The sequence below is a fragment of the Antechinus flavipes genome, chromosome 1, assembly GCF_016432865.1.
Source record: "Antechinus flavipes isolate AdamAnt ecotype Samford, QLD, Australia chromosome 1, AdamAnt_v2, whole genome shotgun sequence".
Taxonomy (NCBI): Eukaryota; Metazoa; Chordata; class Mammalia; order Dasyuromorphia; family Dasyuridae; genus Antechinus; species Antechinus flavipes.
Window position 1 is genome coordinate 339,388,349 of NC_067398.1, and position 24,291 is coordinate 339,412,639.

The 24,291-nt window shown below is 37.2% G+C and overlaps 1 protein-coding gene across 4 annotated transcripts; it reads left to right on the forward strand.

Annotated features, from left to right (window-relative positions):
• The first annotated feature begins 459 nt into the window (after positions 1-459).
• Positions 460-22,992, forward strand: SSTR5 (somatostatin receptor 5). 4 transcript variants are annotated; one of them, XM_051969387.1, is made up of 2 exons: positions 460-971; positions 20,270-22,992. In XM_051969387.1, the coding sequence occupies exon 2, from the start codon at positions 20,329-20,331 to the stop codon at positions 21,436-21,438; it is 1,110 nt and encodes a 369-aa protein (XP_051825347.1). In that variant the 5' UTR covers positions 460-971; positions 20,270-20,328; the 3' UTR covers positions 21,439-22,992. The 4 variants fall into 4 exon arrangements, 3 of the variants coding, with proteins under 3 accessions (XP_051825347.1, XP_051825348.1, XP_051825349.1); XR_007949219.1 differs by lacking the exons at positions 460-971; positions 20,270-22,992 and adding exons at positions 988-1,405; positions 1,510-1,599; XM_051969388.1 differs by lacking the exon at positions 460-971 and adding an exon at positions 989-1,405.
• The last annotated feature ends 1,299 nt before the right edge of the window (positions 22,993-24,291 follow it).

The following is a 24,291-nucleotide window of genomic DNA, read 5'->3' on the forward strand; positions in this document are numbered from 1 at the left end:
GATGAATGTTTGAATTGAAGAACGTCCTCCAGGGTACAGAGGTGTGCCTGGAAATCTGTACCTGTGTTAACGTTTTGGTGGTGGCACGTGTGAAAGTTGTTTCCAATGCATCATTAGCTTAGGGTTGTCTTATGCTCTTTGCCTTCCGTCCAGAGCCAGAGCAAGACTCAGCCAAAGCTTCCCTAGGCAACTCTGCAGGCACTATCAATCCCCTGAAGGGAACCCAGCCTGTGTGTGTGTGTGTGTGTGTATGCACTTGTATGCCCCCCTCGCTGCTCCCTACCTCCTCCTCTCCTCTCTCTCTCTCTCTCTCTCTCTCTCTCTCTCTCTCTCTCTCTCTCTCTCTCTCTCTCTCCTCTCTCTCTCTCTCTCTCTCTCTCTCTCTCTCTCTCTCTCTCTCTCTCTCTCTCCTCTGTCTCTCTCCTCCCTTCAGGTGTGGAGGGGAGCAAATCACTGAAAGCGCAACAGGAGGTTGGTTTGATTTGACTAAGGCAAGACAGAACACTGACCGGTGGTGGGTGGTGGGAAAGGATAGGTGTCGGAGCTGCTCCCAGCGCCCACCCTGTGACACCAGAGCCTTAGTCCATCAGTCCATTCTAATTCCCTCCACCCACTTCCCAAAGCCAGCGCTGCAACGCACACGCCACTAGGAGCCACGCTTCCTGAAAAGGAGCTGCTTTAGCGCCCTCCTCCTGTTCCCCCCCCCCCCCATATCATTTTTTTTTCTGTTCTCCCCTGTACCCTCCTCTCCCAACACATTTCCGCTATAAACCGAGAGGACCGAGCGTCTCCAGAGCAGAGCTCAGCTAGCCCAAGCCTGCAGCTGCGAGGGGGTGCGCCAGTCTAACACCCAGCCATCTGCCTGTGGACCCAGGAATCCGAGAGCCTGCAGAGCTCTGGAGCAACCACTTCAACTGAGCCGCCGCTAAAGCACCATTTCCTTAGGGAACGAGACTAGCTCGCAAGTTGAGGCAAGTATATCGGATCCTTGCTGGCTGATCTATTCGTCATTCATACTATATTTCCAAGATAATTTTTTTAAACCTCTCAATCCTCTTGCAAACCTCACCCACTGTCCTCTTGGGTCCCTTTGGATCTCTTTAGATAGCCTTCTGCTTCCGCCTCTCCTATTACCATTCTGCCTCTTTCCTTCAGCCTCCTTGTCTCCCTGGACCCCTTTTCTATTTCCTTTCTCCCCCTTTCTTCCTCTATTTCCATTCCCTTTTCAGTGTTTTTATAAATCTGTTTTCCTGACTAAGTCCTCCAATTTCTTTGTTTTTCTTCGGGGAGGGCGTCCAGGGTGGAGAGGAGGAGGAACAAAGCCTAGCATTTGAAGCCTACTTCCCAGAGGTGTGACTACCTGGGACCTATTTCCATCCCGCAGTATCTGGAAAGCTCATCCCAGGTATTTGGGAATCTACTGAACTTTTTGGGAGGAGAAATACTGATTGTGTACCTCTCTGAAAGCTTAAGCTAAGGTATTGGTGGAATGTGCTTTTCTTTCTCCAGGTCCGCTTTGCCCCCACCCCCCTCATCCACCTGAGCATTTTACTGTGGGGAGCAGGTGGTTTTAAAGGTCATCAAACCAGACAAGTGAGGGCGAGTTTGGGGGCCAGCGTTAGAAGTGATTTCAACATCAATAAGAAGGGAAATTTTCGGGAGAGGGAATTTGCAGGAGAGGAAGAGTAGAATTGAAAAGGAAGGAGGATTTGTCTGGGCATTTCCACAGAGGTACAAAGTAAAAGAGGGGGGAGACCGAGCGGGGGAAGGAGGGGGAATGTAGCTTGAGATCTTGATGCTAGAAGCTCCTTTTTTCTGAATTTATTCCATCTCCATCTCCCTGAGACATGCCTGTGAATGATATTTATTGGGAGAATATGAGGACCACAGTTTGAAGGAGAATTCACAGCTGGGTGATTTTGGATAAATCCTTTCTCCACCGCCCCCCCCCCAATCTCCTCAGTTTCTTCATCTGTAAAATGAGAAGGAGAAGAGGTTGGACTAGATGATCTCAAAGGGCCCTTCTAGCTCTAAATCCTGTAAAAAGAGGATTATCTATGTTATGGATTAATGTCAAACCACAGAATGTTCCATTTTATACTAAACGTATTTGATGCTTCTAATGAAGTCCATGAAAGCAGTGGTCAGGCTCTTTTCTCATTCTTTCTAACCCTTACCTACCCACATCCACACCATAGATGCTTAATAAGGGTTTGTGAAGTTGACCTGAAAATGAGTTTCACTTCCAACTCACTGAACATTAGCTAGAAAACCAGTATAGATTTAAAGATGATATTTTGATAGCATAGAACAGAATGGCTATGATAGGGAACATATTTCAGAGATTGTTTCCTATTTTTGAGAATACCACTTAGGAGAGTTCGGGGGAAAAGAATTGCCCAAGATTCCCAAATAAGCTCTATATTAGAAATCAGGTCTCCTGACTTATATCCCAGTGCTTTTTCTTCTACAATATGCTATATCCCCTTTTCTTCTATCTCTTCTCTTTCTTTTTTCCCTCCCTTTCTTCTAAATCTTTTTCTTCTCCCTTACTTTTCCCTTTCCCCTGACCCTGTCCCTTTTCACTTTTCTCCCTATTTCACTTTACTCATCTCATATTCTTCTCCCATCCCTTCTTTCTAGATTCCTCTTTATCCTTACTTCCTTCCCTCTATCACTTTCCTCATCTTCATCTCTTTTCAATCTCTTCTTTTCTTTGCTCTCCTTCCTCTTTCTGCACCCCTCCTCTATTCTACTCTTCTCTCTCCATTTTCCATTTCTGATCATCCCCTGAATTTTCTAATCATGATCTCTCCTTATATCCTCCCTCTCTGCTCTTTTCACTTACCAATGATCTTTACCAGTTGTTTTTTCAATTTATCTTCTTATTTGGGAATAAAAAGCATACATTATTTTGTGTTGTTATACAATATTCTATTGTAATTTTTTCTTCATCTAGCTTTTGTGTAAACTCTTTTAGGGTAAGGGCAAGGATGGTATCCTAGATCTCTTTGGTGTATCCTACAGGTTTCAAAGTGCTACATGTAGTGGATGTTTCTGCTTACCCACAAAAAAAAAAAAATTGCTCTATTGGAACTTGCTTGTGATAGAAGCATTGCTCTGGACTGGTCTCCTTCCAGTGCTTGTGAACGAGGCTGGTATTTGGGTGCTTGTTTAGTAGCTCAGAATTGTTAGCATAAATTGATTTTTCCAGAGTAACTTTTCTGATTTGGGTCTCTGCCATGCCAGAAGTGCATTTATCAGACTGCTGAGGAGAGGTGTAATTGTGAAGAATGATTACTATCATCTTTGTCTTGTTTAGGCTTTTTTCAGCATGTGTGATTAGACTTTATGGTGTTTATTTTTATTTTTTTCAATTGAATAATTTTATTTAAAGTTTTGAATTCCCAGTTCTATTCTCCCTTCCTTTTCTACTTCTCTTCCTTCCTTCCTGAGATGGCAAGCAATCAGATATAGATTATACATGCATAATTATGTAGAACATTTCCATATTAGTCATTTTATAGAAGATGAGTCTAATAAAAGAAAAAAATGAAAGAAAGTGAAAAATAGCATGCTTCACTCTGTATTCCATCAGTAATAGTTCTATCTTTGGAGCTGGATAGTATGCTGGATAGTATAGACTAGTCCTCTGGAATTACCTTGGATCTTTGCATTGCTGACAATAGCCAAGTCATTCACAGTTCTTCATTGAACTATACTGTTGTTATTGTGTATAGAGTTCTGTTGGTTCTGTTAAGTTCACCATGTATCAGTTCATGTAAATCTTTTCAGGTTTTTCTGAAATTATTTCTGATCTTATGTTTATATATAGTGTGAGATATTGATTTACATCTAGTTTCTGCCATATTGTTCTCTAGTTTTCTCAGCAGTTTTTGTAAAGTAATGAGTTTTTATTCCAAAAGCTTGTATATTTGGGTTTGCTATATACTAGATTACTATACTATAATGTAATTTGTACCTAATCTGTTTCACTGATCTACCACTCTCTTAGCCAGTACCACATTGAGATTTGGTATGGCTAGATTATTTTCTTTTGTATTTTTTTCATTGATTCCCTTGATATTCTTGAGTCTTTGTTCTTCCAAATTAATTTTGTTATTATCTTTTGTAGTTCTATAAAATAATTTTTGATAGTTTGATTGGTATGGTACTGAATAAATAGGTTAATTTAGGTAGAATTGTCATTTATATTATATTGAATCAGCCTACCTTTGAGCAATTAATATTTTCCAATTGTTTAGATCTTACTTTATGTGAAAAGTGTTTTATAGTTGTGTTCATAAGGTTCCTGGATTTGATTTGTCAGATAGACTCCCAAGTATTTTATATTGTCTAATTATTTTAAATGGAATTTCTCTTTCTATATCTTGGTTGGTAATGTATAGAAATGCTAAAGATTTATAAGGCTTTATTTTTGTGTCCTGCAACTTTGCTAAAGTTATCAATAATATTAAGTAGGTTTTTTTAGTTGAATCTCTAGGATTTTCTAAGCATAGCATCATTTCACCTATAAGTCATAGGTTGGTGTCCTTGTTGCCTACTCTAAACCTTTTAATTTATTTTTCTTCTCTTATTGCTATAGCTAATATTCCTATTATATATATTATAATATCAACAATAGAGGTGATATTGGGCATCCTTGCTTCACCCTGATTGTGCTAGTAAGACTTCTAACTTAACCCCATTATAGATAATGCTTGCTGATTGTTCTAAATAAATATTACTTATCATTTTAAGGTAAACTCCATTTATTCCTATGTTTTTTGGTGTTCATAATAGGAATGGGTGCTATATTTTGTCAAAGGCCTTTTATGCATCTGTTAAGATAGCCATATAATTTCTGTTGGTTTTATTATCAATATGATCAACTTTGTCAATAGTTTTCCTAATATTGAACCAGCCCTGAATTCGTGGTATGAATTCCAGCTGATCATAATGTATGATCTTTGTGCTATATTGCTGTTATCTCTTTGCTAGTATTTTTTTTAAAATTGCATCAATATTAATTAGGGAAAATGAGCTATAATTTTCTTTCTCTGTTTTGTCTCTTCCCAGTTTGGTTATCAACATCATATTTATGTCATAAAAGAAATTTGGTAGAACTCTTAGTTTGCCTATTTTCCTAAATAATTTATATATTATTGGCATTATTCTTTAAATGTTTGCTAGAATTCTCTTGTGAATCTGATTCTGGGAATTTTTCTTAGGAAATTCATTGATGGCTTCTTCAATTTCTGTACCTAATATTGGATTTTTAAAGTATTTTGTTTTTCTATTAATCTGGGTAATTTTAATTTTGTGAATATTCATCCATTTTATTAGTTGTGTGTGTGTGTGTGTGTGTGTGTGTTGTGTGTGTGTGTGTGTGTGTGTGTGTGTGTGTGTGTGTGTGTGTTTGCAAGGCAGTTGGGGTCAAGTGACTTGCCCATGGTCAAACAGCTATTAAGTAAGTGTTAAGTGTCTGAGATCATATTTGAACTCCTAGGCTCCTTCAGAGCCAGTCCTTTATCCACTATGCCAAATTTCATTTAGATTGCCAAATTTATTGGCACGTAATTGGGTAAAATAGCTCCTAATAATTGACTTAATTTCCTCTTCATTTTTTTTTTTTTTGGTGAATTCACCCCTTTCATTTTTGATTCTAATAATTTGGTTGTTTTCTTTCTTTTTTAAAAAATCAAATTAACCAATGATTTTTCAATTTTATTGTCCCTCACTCATAAAAACAGCTTCGAGCTTTATTTATTAGTTAAATGGTTTTATTACTTTCAATTTTATTAATTTCTATTTTGATTTTCAGGATTTCTATTTGTTGTTTAATTAGGATTTTTAATCTATTCTTTCCCTAATTTTTTAGTTAGATTCCCAATTAACTGATGTGCTTTTTCTCTTATTGATATAAGCAATTAGAGATTTATATTTTCTCTATGTAGCATTTTGTTTACATTTCATAAATTTTGGTATGTTGTCTTATTGTTAATCATTTTCTTTAATGAAATTGATTGCTTCTATGATTTGTTCTTTGACCCAATTGTTTTTTGGATTCAATCATTTAATTTCCAATCAATTTTTAATCTCTTCCCATTGTCTGTTATTGAATGTATTTTTAATTGTATTATGACCTAGAAAGGATGATTTATTATTTCTGCTTTTCCGCTTTTGGTAGTAAGGTTTTTATGTTCAAACACATGGTCAATTTTTGTGAAAGTGCCATATACTGCTGAGAATAAGGCATGTTTCTTTCTATTCCCATTGAGTTTTCTCCAGGGATCTGTCATAGCTGACTTTTCCAGAATTTTATTTATCTCTTTAACATCTTTCTTGTATTTTTTTTAGGTCAGTTCTTTTTCCAATTAGAATTTTCATATTTTCTTCTATTTTTGTACTTTAAAATTTTTATATTATCACTTTTTTATATCTCATAGAGTCATTAGTTTCTACTTGTTCAATTCTAATTTTTAAGGAATTAGTATCCTTAGTGGCTTTTGTACTTCCTTTCACTTTTGGCCAATTTCTTTTTTAGGGAGCTATATTTTGGTTAGATTTATTTAGTTCTGAGAGGGGAAAATTGGGCTCCCTTGTTTGTGTAGCTTTATAATTTATTTCCTCCTATAACTCATTCAACATCTTCAAAAATTTAGATGCTATACCATTTGGTGCATACATTTTTTGTATTTATATGACTTCATTGTTTATGGTATCTTTCAGCAAAATATATTTTTCTTCTTTATCTCTTTTGATTAAATCTATTTTTGCTTTTGTTTTGTCTGAGATTGTTACTCCTGCTTTCATTACTTCAGTTGAAACATAATAGATTCTGCTGCAGCCCCTTATTTTTGCTCTGTGTGTCTCTCTGTTTCTGATGTGTTTCTTGCTTCTTTGTATTGTAGAATTCTGTATTTTAATTCATTCCCTTATCCACTTCCATCTTATGGATGCATTCATCTCATTTATATTTATAGTCACAATAACTATGTATTTCCCTCCATGCCATTTTTTTTACTTGTTTGTCCCCTTTTTCTCTTATCTTCCCTATCCTTTTTTTTCTTCACAAGTGTTTTACTTCTTATCACCACCTTCCCCAATATCCTCTCTTTTTTATCCATCCCCCTTTCCTCTTCTATTATCCCAATGCCATTTTTACTTTGTTATAGAATAAAATAAGTTTTCATATCCAACCAAGTATTGAGGCAATTTTGATGAGAATAAGATTTAAGCTTTTCTCATCCTTCACCCTATCTTCCCCTCCGTTCTAATATCTTTCATGCCTCTTCTATGTGCAATAATTTATCCTTTTCAAACTCTTCTCTTCTTTTTCCAATATAATTTTTTTCTCACTCCTTTATTTATTGGGGGAGGGCTTATAATCCCATCAAAATCACCTTGTATTTACACTAATTGCTCTTATAATAACAAAATTGTTAAGGGTTACAATATTATTTTGCTATATAGAAGCATAAACAGTTTAACTTTATTGAATTTCTTATGTTTTGTCTTTCTTGCTTCTTTTACTTTTTTTTTTTTATATTTCCCTTGAGGCTTGTATTTGGAGGTCAAATTATTTTTTTATTCAGCTCTGTTTTTTTTTTCCTTCCTTCCTTCCTTCCTTCCTTCCTTCCTTCCTTTCTTCCTTCCTTCCTTCCTTCCTTCCTTCCTTCCTTCCTTCCTTCCTTCCTTCCTTCCTTCCTTCCTTCCTTCCTTCCTTCCTTCTTTTCTTATAGGAAGATTGATTCTAATAATTTGGTCATTTTCTTTCTTTTTTTAAAAAAAATCAAATTAACCAATGATTTTTCTCCCTAGTGGTTTGTTCGTGGGGGTGAGGTCATGGGAAGGAGGTCATACTCATTTGCTTATGGGTCTGTTGGTTTGTAGGAGGGTGAGGTCTTATGGGGGGTTGCCCCAGACTTGGAGCCCTGCTGCAGGACTCTGCTGTGAGGCTGGCTGCCACTGCTACTCTTGTTCCTTTCCCACCCTAGTGAAACAGATCTTTTCTTTTGGTCTGGTAAGCTGCTTTCCTGCTCTTAAATCAATGATTTTCTAGTTGTTTGGAGGGGAATGAGGGGAATTTAGGAAGGGTTCAGAGGGTTTTTTCCACTCTTCATCATTTTATCCAGTTCTATCATTTTTTTTATTATTATAGATTTTTATTTACAAAACATATACATGGGTGATTTTTCAACATTGATCCTTGCAAATCCTTATGTTCCAATTTTTCCCTTCCTTCCCTCCACCCCCTTCCCTAGATGGCAGGTAGTCCAGTACATGTTAAATATGTTAAAATCTATGGTAAATACAATATATGTATATATATTTATACAGTTATCTTGCTGCACAAGAAAATCAGTTATAGAAAGAAGGTAAAAATAACTTGAGAAGGAAAACAAAAATGCAACCAGACAATAACAGAAAGAGTGGAAATGCATGCTCATTTCCCATAGTTCTTTTGCTAGGTGTAGCTGGTTCTCTTCATTACTGAACAATTGGAACTGATTTGGTTCATCTCACTGTTGAAGAGGGCCACGTCCATCAGAATTGATCATCATATAGTATTGTTGTTGAAGTGTATAATGATCTCCTGGTTCTGCTCATTTCACTTAGCATCAGTTCATGTAAGTCTCTCTAGGCCTCTCTGAAATCCTCTTGCTGGTCATTTCTTACAGAAAAATAATATTCCATGACATTCATATACCACAATTTATTCAGCCATTCTCCAATTAATGGACATCTATTCAATTTCCAGTTTTTGCCGCTACAAACAGAGCTGCCACCAACATTTTTGCACATATGTGTCCCTTTATCTTCTTTAAGATCTCTTTGGGATATAAGCCCAGTAATTACACTGCTGGATCAAAGAATATGCACAGTGTGATAACTTTTTGGGCATAGTTCCAAATTGCTCTCCAGAATGTTTGGATTAGTTCACAATTCCATCAACAATGTAGGAGTGTCCCAGTTTTTCCACCCCTCCAACATTTGTCATTATGTTTTCCTGTCATCTTACTGGCTCTATCATCTTTATCAAGTACTGACTCTAAGGAAGCATAAGAGTGATTTGGTGAGTGGGGGGGGGGGGAGGTGGAGGCTCTGGGAGCAAGAAACTTGAATGCTCTTCCTAACTTTAAATTCCATATATGAGCTACTGGCATGTCATTAGTAATGATCATAATGTTTAATAACGTGAGGGGTAGTGGGTAGCTCAGCATTGAATTGGCTCAACCTGGGTATAAGGGTACTTCTGACACAAACTAATTCTGGGGCCATGTTGGAAGGAACTTTAGAGGTCACCTGATCTAAACCTCTTATTTTTCAGATTAAGACATTGAGATCCAGAGTTGTCAAATAAATTGTCAAATACAGCTAGTTAAAATGTATTTAAATCTAGGTCTTCCTGACTCCAAGTCCAGAGCTTTGTCTACTACACCATCTTAGTGTCTCAGTCTCCTTTTACCCCTACCTCTTTCAACACTTTATAAATTATAGACCAATTGCTCTGATATACATGATTGGAGGTAGTTTCCACACTGGGAGTATTCCATCTCAGAAAATACTCACATTTATATACTCACATTTATATACTGATAAAAGCAGTTTCCTTATCAACATTCCCAAGGTAGGCAGATAGTGCTACTCTTCTTAATTTATATTTGAGGGAAAAAAGGCTCTATTAATATATTGGCAATATATTACCTTTCAGGAGGAAATACTACCAGCCCTCACTTATGGTCCCACAACTGTCTTAAGGATGAATGAGATGCTTAGAAAGTATGTTGGACCTGGGGACGACAGGAAAGGTGACTGTGAACCCAAGTAACTGAGCAGAAATTTGGGTTGGCACTAGTTGGCTTCTATGGCCAATAAAGCAGACATGGCCTTGATAAATTGGCTCTGAGGAGTTCCTAGAAAATAATATTTCTTCCTAATGGTCACTAATTTGAAGGGGAAAGAAGAAAGAGGTATAGAAATAGAGGGGAAAAAGAGGAAAAGAAAAGAAGGGAAGGAGGGGAGAGACAAAGATAGATATATCATTCTGTGAGAAGAGTCAAACAGATGGGCAGGCAGCTGAGAAAGAAAGGGAATTTTTGTATTGCAGAGGAGGGACATGTTAACTAGGGAAATAGTCTAGGGAGACAGAATGGATCTTAGGGCAGCACCTGCATCACTAATTGAATAAGTAATGAAAGAGGGATAAAATCCTGCTTATTGTAGCTTTGTGCTTGCACTAGATGGCCTTGTTTGTTGAATGAACGAAAGTCAGAAGAAATGATGAAACTTGAACTAGACTTTTAAGAGAGAAGAAATGTTTTGTGAGCTTATATTTGCCGCTCAGTGTCTCAGTTGATCAAATACAAAAATATTAGCCCTACATGAAAATATGGTGCTGAATGCTTGAGGAAATAGAAAAGGATATGAGACAGACCCTTCACTGTGCTTATGGAACTCATAACCTGATGGGGTAGGCAGAATACACATGATGAATAGAGAGATTTGGAATATGGAGAGCTTCAGTGAAATTCTAGATCTACAACTTACTACCTATATAATAATGGTCAAGAAAGTCCTTTCTCCTCTCTGTACTTTGAGTTCTTCATTTGTAAAGGAAGGGAATTAGTGAGGATGATGTTCAAGGTCCTTTTCAGATGCAAATTTTGTGATTCTGTGAACTACCAATACTGGGCAGAAGTGTTAAATGAATGTGTGGATAATACTGGTAGTACTGTTCAGGATTACAATGGGAGTAGAAAAAGCTTTATGGGACAGATAGAATTAGGGTTGGATCTTTGAGGGTAGATGGAAAGTTCCAGGGACGAAGAATAATGTGAACAAAGTATGGATATTGGAAACATAGACTTTGGAATATAATGACAAAGACCAGCTTTGATGACATAGAGCATTTGTCTTGGAGGGCAATAGGAGTTAAAGATGTAAAATCAGAGGGACATCATTGTATTTTGGATTTTGGATACCAGGCTGAAGGGATCTGGACTTGATCACATAAGCAATAGGAAATCACTGAAGATTTCCAAGCAAGGATTAGGACTGTACATTTTTTCCTAAAAAGGAACAATTTAAACAGGCTGGCAATCTGTGTAGGGTTATTATGTAGGGTTATACAATATTATCAATTTATAGAACTTAATCCTGCATTGCTTTGGCAGGGTCAGATCAAATGGTTTTGTGGATCCTTATATCTCATAGGTTAACCCATAGGATAGTTGTTCCCTATTCCTGTCTTAAAAGATATCTGGTAGAGGAAAAGTGAGAGCTTCAAATTTATATATATTGAATATGGAGTGCTACAGGTAGAGATGTCTAGCAGGGAGTTGGCATATAGAATTAGAACTCACAACAGTATGGGCATTGTGAGATACCTGTCTATCCTTTCCTCGAAGTTCATCTTTGGTCTAAAATGTTTGGGAGAAAGGGGGTAGAAATAGGAAAAGTGATAGAAACCATAAGTTATGGGCTTTAGTTTTCTCATCTGTAGAAATGGGAGAAAAAGGGGATGCTTTTGAGTAGTGGAGATGACTTTAAAGGGAATCTTCTGGCTCAGATAATCTGTCTATTGTACACCAGCAAAGCTTGGGGTTGTACTTTCACACATATGTTTCAGAATGGACTTAGGAGACTGCTTTGTTGTGGCCAGGGGGATTTCCAGTTTCAGTTATGTGGCTTCCTTCTGGAACCAGGAGTAAGTAGGTAAACAGGCAAGCAGGCAGTCAGACAGATAGAGGAAAGAGCATTGCCCATGGCCTTCAAAGATCAGAGAAGAATAGAACACACCAGGCTGGATTTCCTACATGAACAAACTGCTATCTTCAAGAGGAAGGATACATTATCTCTTAAAAAGAAGAGAAATCATTGGCATTTTGTTTTTTTAACAAAATACAACATACACTCAAATAACACCCCTCCACACAGATAAAATCCTTTATCAGACTGATTGAGACGGTGTTAACATCAAGGTAGCACAACTAATAAACAGCCTTGGGCCAGAAGAAGGAATTCCTGGGTTCAAATGCAGCCTCAGATACTTACTAAATATATAGCTAGTCATATCCTTTTTTTCTGCCTCCTTTTCCTCAACTGTAAGCCGGGGTTCAAAATAGCATCTACCTTTCAAGGGTTTATAAATATCAAATGAGAGCATTTGTAAAGCATACAGCTCAGTGCTTACACATATAGTAGATGCTTAATAAATACTTATTCTACTCCCTATCAATTGTTAACAGAAAGAAAACATGTACTTTAACCATGATAGTATGGGTCAAGCATTGATCATTTACTTGATCTGAATTTTGTTTGTCCTTTTATTTTTTATTGACAATATTGTAGTCTTTGTGCATAGTGTTCTTTTGGCTTTCCTTTCTTCTCTTGACACTCTTTCATATAAATTGTCTCATATTTCTCTGAATTTTTCATATTGTTTTGACTTCTTATAATGCAATAATATTTCATTGCATTCATATGTCATAATTTGTTCAAACACTTCCCAGTTGCTAGGTTCATATTTTGTTCCTAACTTTTTATTATCATAAATAATGTAGCTGTGGATATTTTGGTAGATATGGGGCTCTTTTCACTTTCAAATATCTCCTTAGGTTATATCCCAGGATCTCTGGGTTAAATCTTAGTGACTTTCCTCGATAATTTCAAATTATTTCTACTTAGTTTAGCTGAATAGAGCATAGGGACTGGTGATTGTATTAAATGAGATACTGTTTGTAAGGGTCTTTGTCAATTACCCCATGTAAGATAGCTGCCATTACTAAGATTCAAAGTATGGGGCATTCCATCAATAGATATTCTCACTCAAACACAGATGAGAATGTACCTTCCCTCCTTCCCCTCCTATTCCTGAACCCATAGTTTAAATGGTGTTTGTACCAGATCTCACTTAGTTGTTCATCTTGGCCAACTTATCAGCTGTCATGTCACTGTCCTTTTCTCCTTCTAGAACAGCATTTCCAGATCCAGCTGCTAGAAAAAGCCCCCAATCTCTGAGATAGTTAATCCACTCATTTTAGGAAGGCCTATCTTAGTGTAAGCTGTCATGTTTGATAATAGTGAATGCATTCAAACTCAATTAGCCACTATATCTAGCTGACCATAGACAAGACCATGCTACCAGTCATCTAAGACTTTGTCCATCCTGATGCATACCATTTCTTCCCCTTCCTCTTCTTGCTCTGGGTTTAGAAGTCAAGTTGATATTATCAGTGTCCCTGGAAACTGCATGCCATTTAACTGTCCTTTGGACCAACTCACCATTTCTTTGTTTTCCTACACTCTTCTTCCCTTCCTACCACTTCAGTGTTGCCTTGTTTTTTTGGAATATAAGTTCCTTGAGAACAGAGATTGTCTTTTATGTTTCTGATCCCTCTGTTTAATATAGTGTCTGTCATGTAGTAATAACTCAATAAAATTTTTTTTCTCATTCATTTAGCAATACTTTTCATTAGTTGTGGTGAGTCACAAATTCATCACCTGTGAAATCTGCTTTTATGTCTTATGATGATCTTCTTTGAACTCAACTAAGGTGGTCCTCAGAACTTTCTCTCTTGGGATAGGCTTTTCCCAAATTAGTGCTTGGGAAGTACTAATAGAACAAAAATAACCAAGTTTGAGTTTGACTTATAGACAATCAGAAGAATTATCCTGGTTTGGGAAAAAATATACTTCTATATAAAGACTTAAGAGGAAACCACGAGCCATCCTCAGACTGCTTTTGGGGTGGTTGTTGGAAGGACTTTTCAAATTCAAACAGAAAAAAATAGTGTTTTATCATTTACCCCATTCTATTCTCTTAAGAATCCCTCTAACCCAATCCTGTGACTGCACTAGTTAAGAAGGGGAGGGGAAAGACACAAGGGGAAGGTTTTGATGGATTTGTCATTTCTGTGACTAAGAACATTGGAGTTTCTGAATAATGGCTGTTGCCAGAATGTTTTTTCCAAAGAGGCAGATGCAGCACTAATAGATTATTATGATTCTTGATACTCTGAAGTTATAAAAAAAGAAAGTGTGGAGAAAGTGTGCAGTCAGCAGTGAGATTAGGAGCACATGTTGTGCATTTTTAAGGTGACAAAGGACAATTAGAGTAGTCAAAGGACCCTTGAAATCACCCCTTTCCTTTACAGATGAGAAAATGGAGATCTCTGCAAAGAGGTTAAATGTCAAAGTCACTGGCTAGAACCTTACTGTCTCCAGCTTTTCTCTCGCCATTCTATCCTCTACTTGGCTGACATATTTTTTCCCCCAAGCACAGATTTGACCATGTCACTCCTTCAACTAAATAATTCTAGTGGTTCCCTATTATTTCTAGGTTCAGCTATAAATTCCCTTGCTATATCTTTTTAGTCTTTTTACACTAGGTAGCACATTGGACAGAATACCAGGCCTGGAATCAAGAATATTTGTGTTCAAATCCAGCTTCACAATTTACTAGCTATGTAATTTTACTTGCCTTAGTTTCCTCATCTGAAAAATGAGCTTGGAGAAGGAAATGGCAAACTACTCTAGCATCTTTGTCAAGAAAATCCCAGGTGGGATAACAACAACAACCATAACCATAATCACAAAAACCCATTGTAAGATCAAATTATACTGTTTTACTTGCTGTTCCTCACACATCTCCTATCTCTGTGTCTTTGTAGAGACTGTTCCTCATCCATCCTCCTAATCTCTGACTCTGATCTCCTGGCTTCCTTCAAGACTCAGTTTAATGTACAAAAAAGTGGGACAGTTAGATGGTGCATTGAACAGAACACTGGCTTTGGTGTCAGAGGATCCTCCTTCAAATCAGGTCTCAGACACTTAATACTTAGTAGCTGTATGATCCTGGGCAAGTGACTTAACTTAACTGTGAAGAAAGAAGAAGGAAGAGGAGGAGGAGAAGTGGGGAGGAGGAAAAGGAAAAAAAAAGAAGGAGGAGGAGGAATCCGTTCAATTGCTACCTGATTGTGATTGACTTATTCTCTTAGGTCATCTTCCAGCTATTCTGAATTTATCCTAATTATACACTTAATGATTTAAAGCTTCCCTTACTTATTATAATGTAAGATCCTTGAGGAAAAAGATTGCGGGGAATTTTTTTGTGTTTTCTTGGTATCCCCAGAATTTTGCACAGTGTCCTAACCTATAGTAAGTACTTGAGAAATACTTGAATGATTGATTTCTTTGTATCATCTATTAGATGACCTTTTTTGAATTCCTATAACATTTCAGAACATGTTAACCAATTCCCAGATGACCAGTGATTCTGACACCTGTTAAGCTAGACTGCTGGCAGGGTCTCCAGGTTTGTTCTTGTAGCTTTTTCTGCTTGGAAAGGGTTTGCTGAGTAAGGCCTTTGCTGGCAACTCCATGCCATGATAATGTGTGAGAAGACATTTTTTTTTTTTTAGTGAAGGAATCCAAGATGGAGCTCAAATAAGTACACTACCAGAATTTTAAGCATTCTTATCTCCATTCTACAGATGGTGAAACAAAAAGTCAACAAAATAGTGATGTGCCTAAGGGGTAGATATAGGATTTGAACCTGTATCTTCAGACTTCTCTCTCTCCTTTACATAGCTAGAGACATTAGAGACTTCATTTAGATCTTAAAATGAGGCTTCAGTTCTGTTCAGCTAATGAAAAATCTCAGAGGCATATTGTAGTCATTGTCTAATAGCTGCACAGCAGGGTTTATTTTCTTTTGCAGCTGATGATGATAGCAGAATCATCTGACTCTTTCCTGGGTTGGCTCCATTAGGCCAATCATAGCAATTATATAATACAATGACCTGATCTGGAAGAACTGCATGGGATGGCTTTTAGGTGGATTCATCTGATTATATCTGAGATTTAGCTATCATTGGGGCCTTCTAGCATGACAGGACTGGAAGGAAATTTAGGACATTTAACACAGAATGTCAGAGTAGCAAGAGAATTGAGAACACAAAATGTCAGAGCAAAATGGGAACTCCAAATATAGACACAGATTATTAGAGAAAAAAGGAAACTCAATACAGAGAGCAAAAGGGGAATCTTAGAACTTAGAACACAAGATATCAGAGCAAGAAGGGGCTTTATATTTTCATCTAATCTGAATCCCTTTTTAAATTTGCTAAATAGCAAAATTGATGTTCAGAGAAAGGAGGGACTTCTCTAATATTGTTGTTAGTGGCCAAACTGTCTTTCAAATTCTAGATTTCTTGTATCTTTTCATGAAACCATACTTCAGATACAGTAATGACAACTGATTTGGTGAAAGCCAGAATCATTTAGAAGAGGAAATTTCTCCCCACAAGCATTTTTAATCCAATATAATTATCAGTCTATGAGGTTAGCATCTCAGCAATCATCAGGCTTAGACACGTTTAACTTCTGGCTTGGGTGTAATATGTCCTGACATCCTTATTGCTGAAATGTATAAGAAGTACACCTTTCTAGAGCTATTTATACAAGATTTCTGTCTTTTTTATGTTGATTCAGAAGCATGAGAAGCTCTGGAGGCTGAGACCAGAACTTCACATTTGTTTAAGTAATTTAGGCCGGGTTGCAGTTGGGCTGGGGTGGGCAGATAACATCTTATTACTTCCAAAAAGACTGGCGGATTTCTTCTACATTTTACTTAAAATCTTTTCAGATATGAAATAGGGTAATTCTATCTTTTAAACACATGCCCAACTTCAAAGAATAAATGATAATCCATTTTTTCCTCCTCTGTTTTTTCTTGCCTCTGTTCTTTTCCCAGCTTCCTCTGAACCCTAATGAAGCAGATTTATTTTTTTTAAACAGATGATAAGGAGTTCATGATCACCTCTCTTGTTAGAGAGGAGGAAATTGAGGGTCTAGAGAAATGAGACCTTCCTAGGCAGCAGCAGATTAAAATTTAGGTTAAAATTCTTCATCAAATGTTTAGTTTCTTAATTAGATCCTGGGAAAGCCATTTAACTCTCGAAGCCTCAGGGTCCTTATGTGTAAAGTGAAGAAGCTGGGACTTAAAGAACTTGGCATTACCATCCATAACATAGCTTATAGCTCTATCTAGCATTTTTATTATAAGGCACTATCCAGGACATGAGAATGATGAGTAATCCATATTCCTTGCTTGAAGGGACCTGATAGTTTTGGGGATAAGGAGAAATAATGATTATAAACAGGTAGATGCAGCAACAATGAATGTCATGTACTAAATGAGTGATTCAGAGGAGAAAGTCTTCTCCTGGAAGAGAAAGTTCATTGTAAGTTGTAGTAGTCACTGTGTGCTTCAGAGATAGAACCAAGCCATGGGAAAGTCATCTTCCCTGCCCTAATGATAAGATTTAACAGATAAAGAAACCGAGGCCCAAAGATAATCAATGAGTTATAACTAGTAAGTAGAAAAGCTGATATTTGAACTTAAATCTTCTTACTTCAAATCTAGTATCTTCTCCCCCTTTCCAATCATGATGGACCCCAAAGCTCAGAATATTTTTTTCATTAATTAAACACAAATGATCAAGTTTCTAATCAGTCAACTAAGAATTTTTCATGATTATTGGTTGCTGTGAACTGCTCCAATGATTCTGGAGAGCAATTTGGAATTCTGCCTAAAGGGCTATCATATTGTGCACACCTTTTGATCTAGCAGTGTCCTCACTGAGTCTGTATCCCAAAAACATCATAAAAAAGGGGAAAGGATCCACATAAGCAAAAATGTATGTAGCAGCCCCTTTTGGAGTGGCAAGGAACTGGAAATTGAATGGGTACCCTTCAGCTAGGAAATGACTAAATAAATTATGGTATGTGAAGGTAATGGAATATTATTGTTTTGTGAGAAATGAGGAACAGGCTGATTTCAGAAAAAATATGGAAAGACTTAAAACATGAACTGATGCCTGAGTTAAATGAGTAAGAACCAGGAGAATATTGTATATTGTATCAGACAGCAAGATTATATAATGATCTCCATGACAGACTTAACTTCTCAGAAATATGATGATCCAAGACAATTCCAATATTCTTATGATGGAAAATGCCATCCTCATCCAGAGGAAAAAACTATGGAGACTGAATGTGGTTTGAAGCTTTTGATTTTTGCTTTTGAAAATTTTGTTCTTTTCCATGTTTTTCCCCTTTTATTCTGATTTTTCTTTCACAATATGAATTATGTGGAAATATGTTTAAAATGATTATATATGTATTACCTATATAGAATTGCCTTCTGTTTTGGGGAAGAAAGAGTGGGAGGGAGAAAAAAATTGGAATTCAAAGTCTTACAAAAATAAATGTTGAAAATTATCTTTACATGTAATAGGAGAAAATAAAATAATAGTCAGTGAGGTGGGAAGGTAATTTTTCATGAATACATATTCTGTCTTAGGCACTATAGAATGATCAGAAAAAGATGATTTCCCCTGAGGAGCTAATGAGTCTAGGTAGAGAGAGATATGAAAGACTTTGAAAGTGGCATTTCAATAGTGACTGCACAGACAAGAGGGATAGGGATAAAGGACAGATGGTTATAAATTGAAGTAATCAAGTCTAATTATATTATGTATCTAATTAATCATGTATCTACTCAAGAATCTTCAGTGACTCCCTATTTCCTTGAAATACAAACTCTCCAGCCTGTTACTCTAAATCTTTCACAAACTGGTTCTAGCTTTTCTTTTCAGAGTTATTTCACACTATTTTCCTTCTGTTCCCTGACTTTAGCATTTTATTTTCAGTCTTGTGCTTCTGCATAAGCTTGTCCTCCATATCTAGAATATGTTCTACTTTCTTATTGGCTCTGTGAATCTTTAGCTTCCTGTAGGGTTCTGCTCAGGTGCTATATCCTAATCAGCCTTTCCTGATTTTCCTACTGGTAATTGTTCTCTTTCTCAAATTATGTTGTATTTACCTGTTTGTTTATATGTATGTGGCTCAGTAAAATGTTAATTCCTGGAGAGGAGGAACAATTTTTTTTTCATATCATAAACCCTAGCACAGAGCTTATACATTTTCTGTTGTGGAATTACCTTTTAGTCATATCTGACCATTCATAACTCCATTTGTAGGTTTCTTGGCAATGATACTGTAGTGGTTCGGGATTTTCTGCTCCAACTCATTTGACAAAAGAGGAAACTGAGGCTTGCTCAGGGTCACACAGCTAATAAATCTGAGGCTAGATTTCAATTCAACTTTGATTCCAACCCAGTGTGTCACCCAGCTGCTCTTAGAGCTCACCCATAGTAAATGTTTACTAAATGATAGTTACAAGCAGTTCAGGATTAGAATTATAGATTCATAGAATGGCAGAACTGGAAGGAACTTTAGAGATTATTTAACATAACGCCTTCCTTTTACAAATGGGAAGTAAGCCTTGAGAGGGAAAATGATAGACTTATGTTAACAAAGTATCTTAATGGCAGAGACTTGACTAAAACTCAGGTCTCCTAACTCCCAGTGCAGGGTTTTCCCCATTAAAATGGAAGAGGTAGGAGTTCAGGTAAAGCTTGAAGAATAGAAGTAGAATAAGAAGAGAGAATGGAAATGAATTCAAGAAGGGGTGAACATAATGAAGAAAAGGGTATAAAGGAATAATAAGCTGGTCTCAGCAGTACATCAGAGTGACTTTTAGAGAATAATTAGAAAAGTGTTGGATTCATAGGGTTGCTGGAACTTGTGAAAGGTATACAGAAGATTTTTAATTTGGTAAGATCATTAGCAATAGGGAACCATTGGAGATACTTGACCAAGAATAGGAATGGGAAGATGATATTATAAAACTAGTATTTTTGGAAGATGATCCAAGCAAAATATATTTAAAAAGTATATTAAAAGAAGAAGAAACTGGAAGTAGAAGAGCTCTTTTAGTCATCTAGGGGTGAGGATGGGGACAGATGGGAATAAGAAAATATTCTCTAGAACTAAGAATTGATTAAATTTGAATGTTTCCTGTAATTCAGTTAGATGAAGATTTGTGCTCTTTCCCCAACTCCAATTTCCCAGGAGTAACAATTCATTTTCTTTGTCAATTTATTTGAGACTTGTTTTCCAAACAATTTGCTTAATGCAAAAATCCTGGCTGATATCATAGCTAATGTGCTTTATGGTACACTGGGTAATCTAACAGTTACATGGGAGGTTTGGAGGGAGGGAGGGAGGGAGAAGGCAATGAGTGAATAAGGATATGATTTCACAATATGGTTAGCTTAACAAAAAAACAAACAAACACTGTCTAATTAATTTATTTTCTGGTTTTCATTTCTTTTTTTTTCTCTTTTTCTTTTAGCAGCAAGATGTCTGAATTGTAGCTCTCCTCAACTGTGGAGGAAAGAAAGGAATGAAACCATGGATCCACTATACTCACTGCCAGCTGGTGGACTGGATGACAATCTTCAGGGAGAAAATTTTTCCTCTGCTTTCAATAGCAGTGAAAATAAAACAGTGGTCATTCTGTCTCATTTGTCTACTGTTCACACAGTAATCATCCCCATCATTTACCTCCTTGTGTGCATGATTGGGCTCAGTGGTAATGCTCTTGTCATTTACGTGGTTTTGCGGTATGCTAAGATGAAGACTGTCACCAATATCTACATCCTCAACTTGGCTATAGCTGATGTCCTTTTCATGCTAGGTCTGCCATTCATTGCCACCCAAAATGCCATTTCCTACTGGCCCTTTGGCACCTTCCTATGCAGACTTGTGATGACTGTGGATGGCATTAACCAGTTCACCAGTATTTTCTGTCTTACTGTTATGAGCATGGATCGATACCTGGCCATAGTCCATCCCATCAAGTCCACCAAGTGGCGTCGACCAAGGATAGCCAGGCTTATCAGTGCTGCTGTCTGGGCCTTCTCATTACTGATGTCCCTTCCAGTCATCATATTTGCCGATATCCAAGATTTGAATACTTGTAACATCAGTTGGCCTGAACCAGTGAATATCTGGTCAGCAGTGTTCATCATCTATACCTCTGTCCTAGGGTTCTTTGGACCCCTGTTGGTGATCTGCCTCTGCTATTTGCTTATTGTGATCAAGGTCAAATCTTCAGGGGTCCGGGTAGGCTCCACCCGGAGGAGGAGGTCAGAGCGGAAAGTGACCAGGATGGTGGTCATCATTGTTGTTGTCTTTGTGTTTTGCTGGCTGCCGTTTTTCACTGCGAACATTGTCAATCTGGTTTTCATCCTGCCTGAAGAAGCTGCCTCTGCAAGTGTATATTTCTTTGTGGTGATCCTCTCCTATGCTAATAGCTGTGCGAATCCCATTCTGTATGGGTTCCTGTCTGACAACTTCAAGCAGAGCTTTCAGAAGGTCCTGTGCCTCCGAAAGGGCTACGGCGTTGAAGATGGTGATCCAACCGACCATAGGCTAGAGAAAAGCAGCCGCCTGCAGGAAGCCATGCTGTCCTCCCAAAATACGGAATTCAATGGACACATGCAAACAAGCAAGGTGTAAAGAAACTCCTCCATGAAGTATAAATATGGTGGCTTACTAGGATGAAGATTTCAAGAAACCTGGATTGGAGTTAAAATGGGGGAACTCTCATACTCCAGCTGTTGAAAATCTCCATATTCCATTTGCTATCAAGTTAAGCAACTCAGCTTATGGAATTACAGGATCCTCATCAAAAATGGGGTCATAGGGAAGAGACAAAACTCTTGTCAAAGTTGTTTAGTGTGCATTGCCAATCTTATCACCATGGTGTATTCCAAAATTCATCTGATGCTTAAAAGTTGCTTCCTCTGAAGTTTGTTTTCTAAAGTATAGATCTGGCATGATAGCTACTAATAGTAATTACTTCATTGCTTTGAAAGACTTGTGAAGGAAGAGGGGAAAGAATGAAGACTCCCTCTAACCTTCCTTCCTACATCCATCATGTTTTGTGAAAATTGTGACTTTGGTTCTTTGTTTCTTCCTCTGTAAAATGAGAAGGTGGTGGTGAACTGGATGATCTCTAGGGCTACTTCTACCTTTAAATTTGATGCTGCTTTCCCCAGGAATAGTGATGAGACAGGAGTTTGGTAAACTGCCTCCAGTTTCCATTATCAAATAAACTTGTGTACAGAGCACTAGTTGGAATGAGGATGAACATAGGTGCATTCAAGCTTTCACTAAGAAATGGTTCCCTGTTCTTATTGGAATGTGGGCTTTAAATGTCCACTCCTTTCTCCATTTTCAGAAGGGATCTGAGGACCCAATTTTGTGGGTAATATGGTCAATAACTTTTTGAACCTTCATGAAGAAAAGAGCCAAACTAAGTTCTACAGAACCAAATTTTGGCATTTCTTTCCTTGATTCTGTTTTTGGGCCCCCCTTTCTTTTTTGGAGGTCAAGTGTGACTTGTTTCAAATATGACATTTGATGGGGAGCAGAAACAAGAAATCTATAACCTTTTAAACAATGCTCTTAATGAAGCTGATGTGCATTAGGATGTTTGTTGATAACCCCCAGTGACATAAAATATTGATTGTTGTCCAGTTGACAAGCTGCTGTCATGGGGCCCTGTGTCTTTTTAAGTTCTGTATGTCTGTGATAGAAACTGGAATTTAAAAGTTATTTTGTGAAATTAAAGAGAATCTGAATTTTCCCTCACTGAGCTAAAGAAGTTCCTATCTTTTCTTGTCATTGATGCATAAAGGAAGACAAGATGACTATCACTTCAACCTGGATGCCACTTTAATCTTGTTTGACTTATGAGGCTAAGTAAATACCTTGGGAGTAATGGACAGTAGGGAGCAGGGAAACTTTTGCAGCTGTGAAGAGGGAGGGCTAAAGTGAAATTCAAGAGTGGATAGTGCAGAAGTCTTTGGTCCCTGCTGCCACTGGCTTGCTGAACCATATTGATTCAGTGTTAGCAGATACAGCTTTTGTCAAACTGCAATCCATGGATCAGAATCAAAGGAGTGTGTGCATCTCCTTAAGCTGGCAATCAGTATCAAGTTCATGTCTCCTAACTCAGCCTAAAGCTCTGTCTACCACTTCACAATCAATAAATATTTATTGATCAAATATGAACTCCAGTTCCTTCTTTAGCCTTCATATGTACACATGTACACAGTCTTAAGTGGGAGACAGTTTCTTCTTCTCATATCACAAGGTCATTCTTATCCAGAATCCCTATATCACTTTCCAGAGTCTGTTTTGGTTGTACTTTTGAGTCACTGAAATATTTGCGGCATGTGTATGTAAAACTTCCTTATTAAAAATGTTCACCAATTATAGTTGCCTTTTATATAGAACACACTATGGTGAAGCAAACTCTGCCCTCAGGAAGCTTATGTTCTATTCAAATTATCTCCATAAGAAGATCCAAAAGGTCAATAATTCCATTTTAAAGACAATGGAAACTACTAAGGACTACTTGGAGTCTTATTCTAATCCCTATGATTACAGCCTACATAATTTCGTGCAGTTGGATTTCTCTTCTTAATCTCAGTTTACTTCTCTGTAATTTGAAAACATTGTACTAAATGCCCTTTCACGGCTTTTTCAGTTTATTCCTGTGAACCCATGACACCCAAGCTTTATCAAACCTGGTGATTCTTGACTAGAGGCATCTATCATACACTCTAGGATTTTTAGGATTATTGGATTGTCTGGTTGTGATACCAAAGACTGACTTAGACTTAGAGAAATTATTTTTTGGAGGTATGAAAGGACTAGGATTCTCTTAATGTTTTCCTCTAAATGCAACAAAACTGTCCCCAGAATTTGATTGGTCCCTGCTTCCTTTGCTGGAGCTTCCTGGTTACTAATTGGCATTAAATAAATCCTTGGGGAGTCCTCTAATCTGGTGGATTTCTGAAGATCACAAGCCACCATTCTCTGTCCTGCTGAGTAGAAGGAGATTGAATCTGGAGAAACCAAGTGTTGCTATATCCTTACTGCTATCTTTCCTATTTGGGAGCAAATAAGACTTCTTTTTATTAACTTGCATGACTTATGAATATCTCATTCCATTCTGACAATGAATCTGGACTAAGAAGGCTACTTCTAGCATTAGGCCAGCTTCTAACTGGAGGGAATGGAACTTGGATAAGGAATTGATTTATATAGCACTAAGTGAATGATAATGATCAGTTGGCTGACTCTTGGATAGCACATGGCTGCTGTTGAGTAGTTGGCAGATGTTCATTTTATCTTATGAGAGTGTTGGTAAACATATTGTTGCAGTTTTATAAAGGAGAAATCAAAGTTTAAAGAGATAAAGTGAAAGATAAAATATCAGAATATCTGATATTGTATAACTGATAAATGGCAAAGCTGGAAATAAAACCTGGATCCTTAGTGATAGTCTCCAAGTTTTGA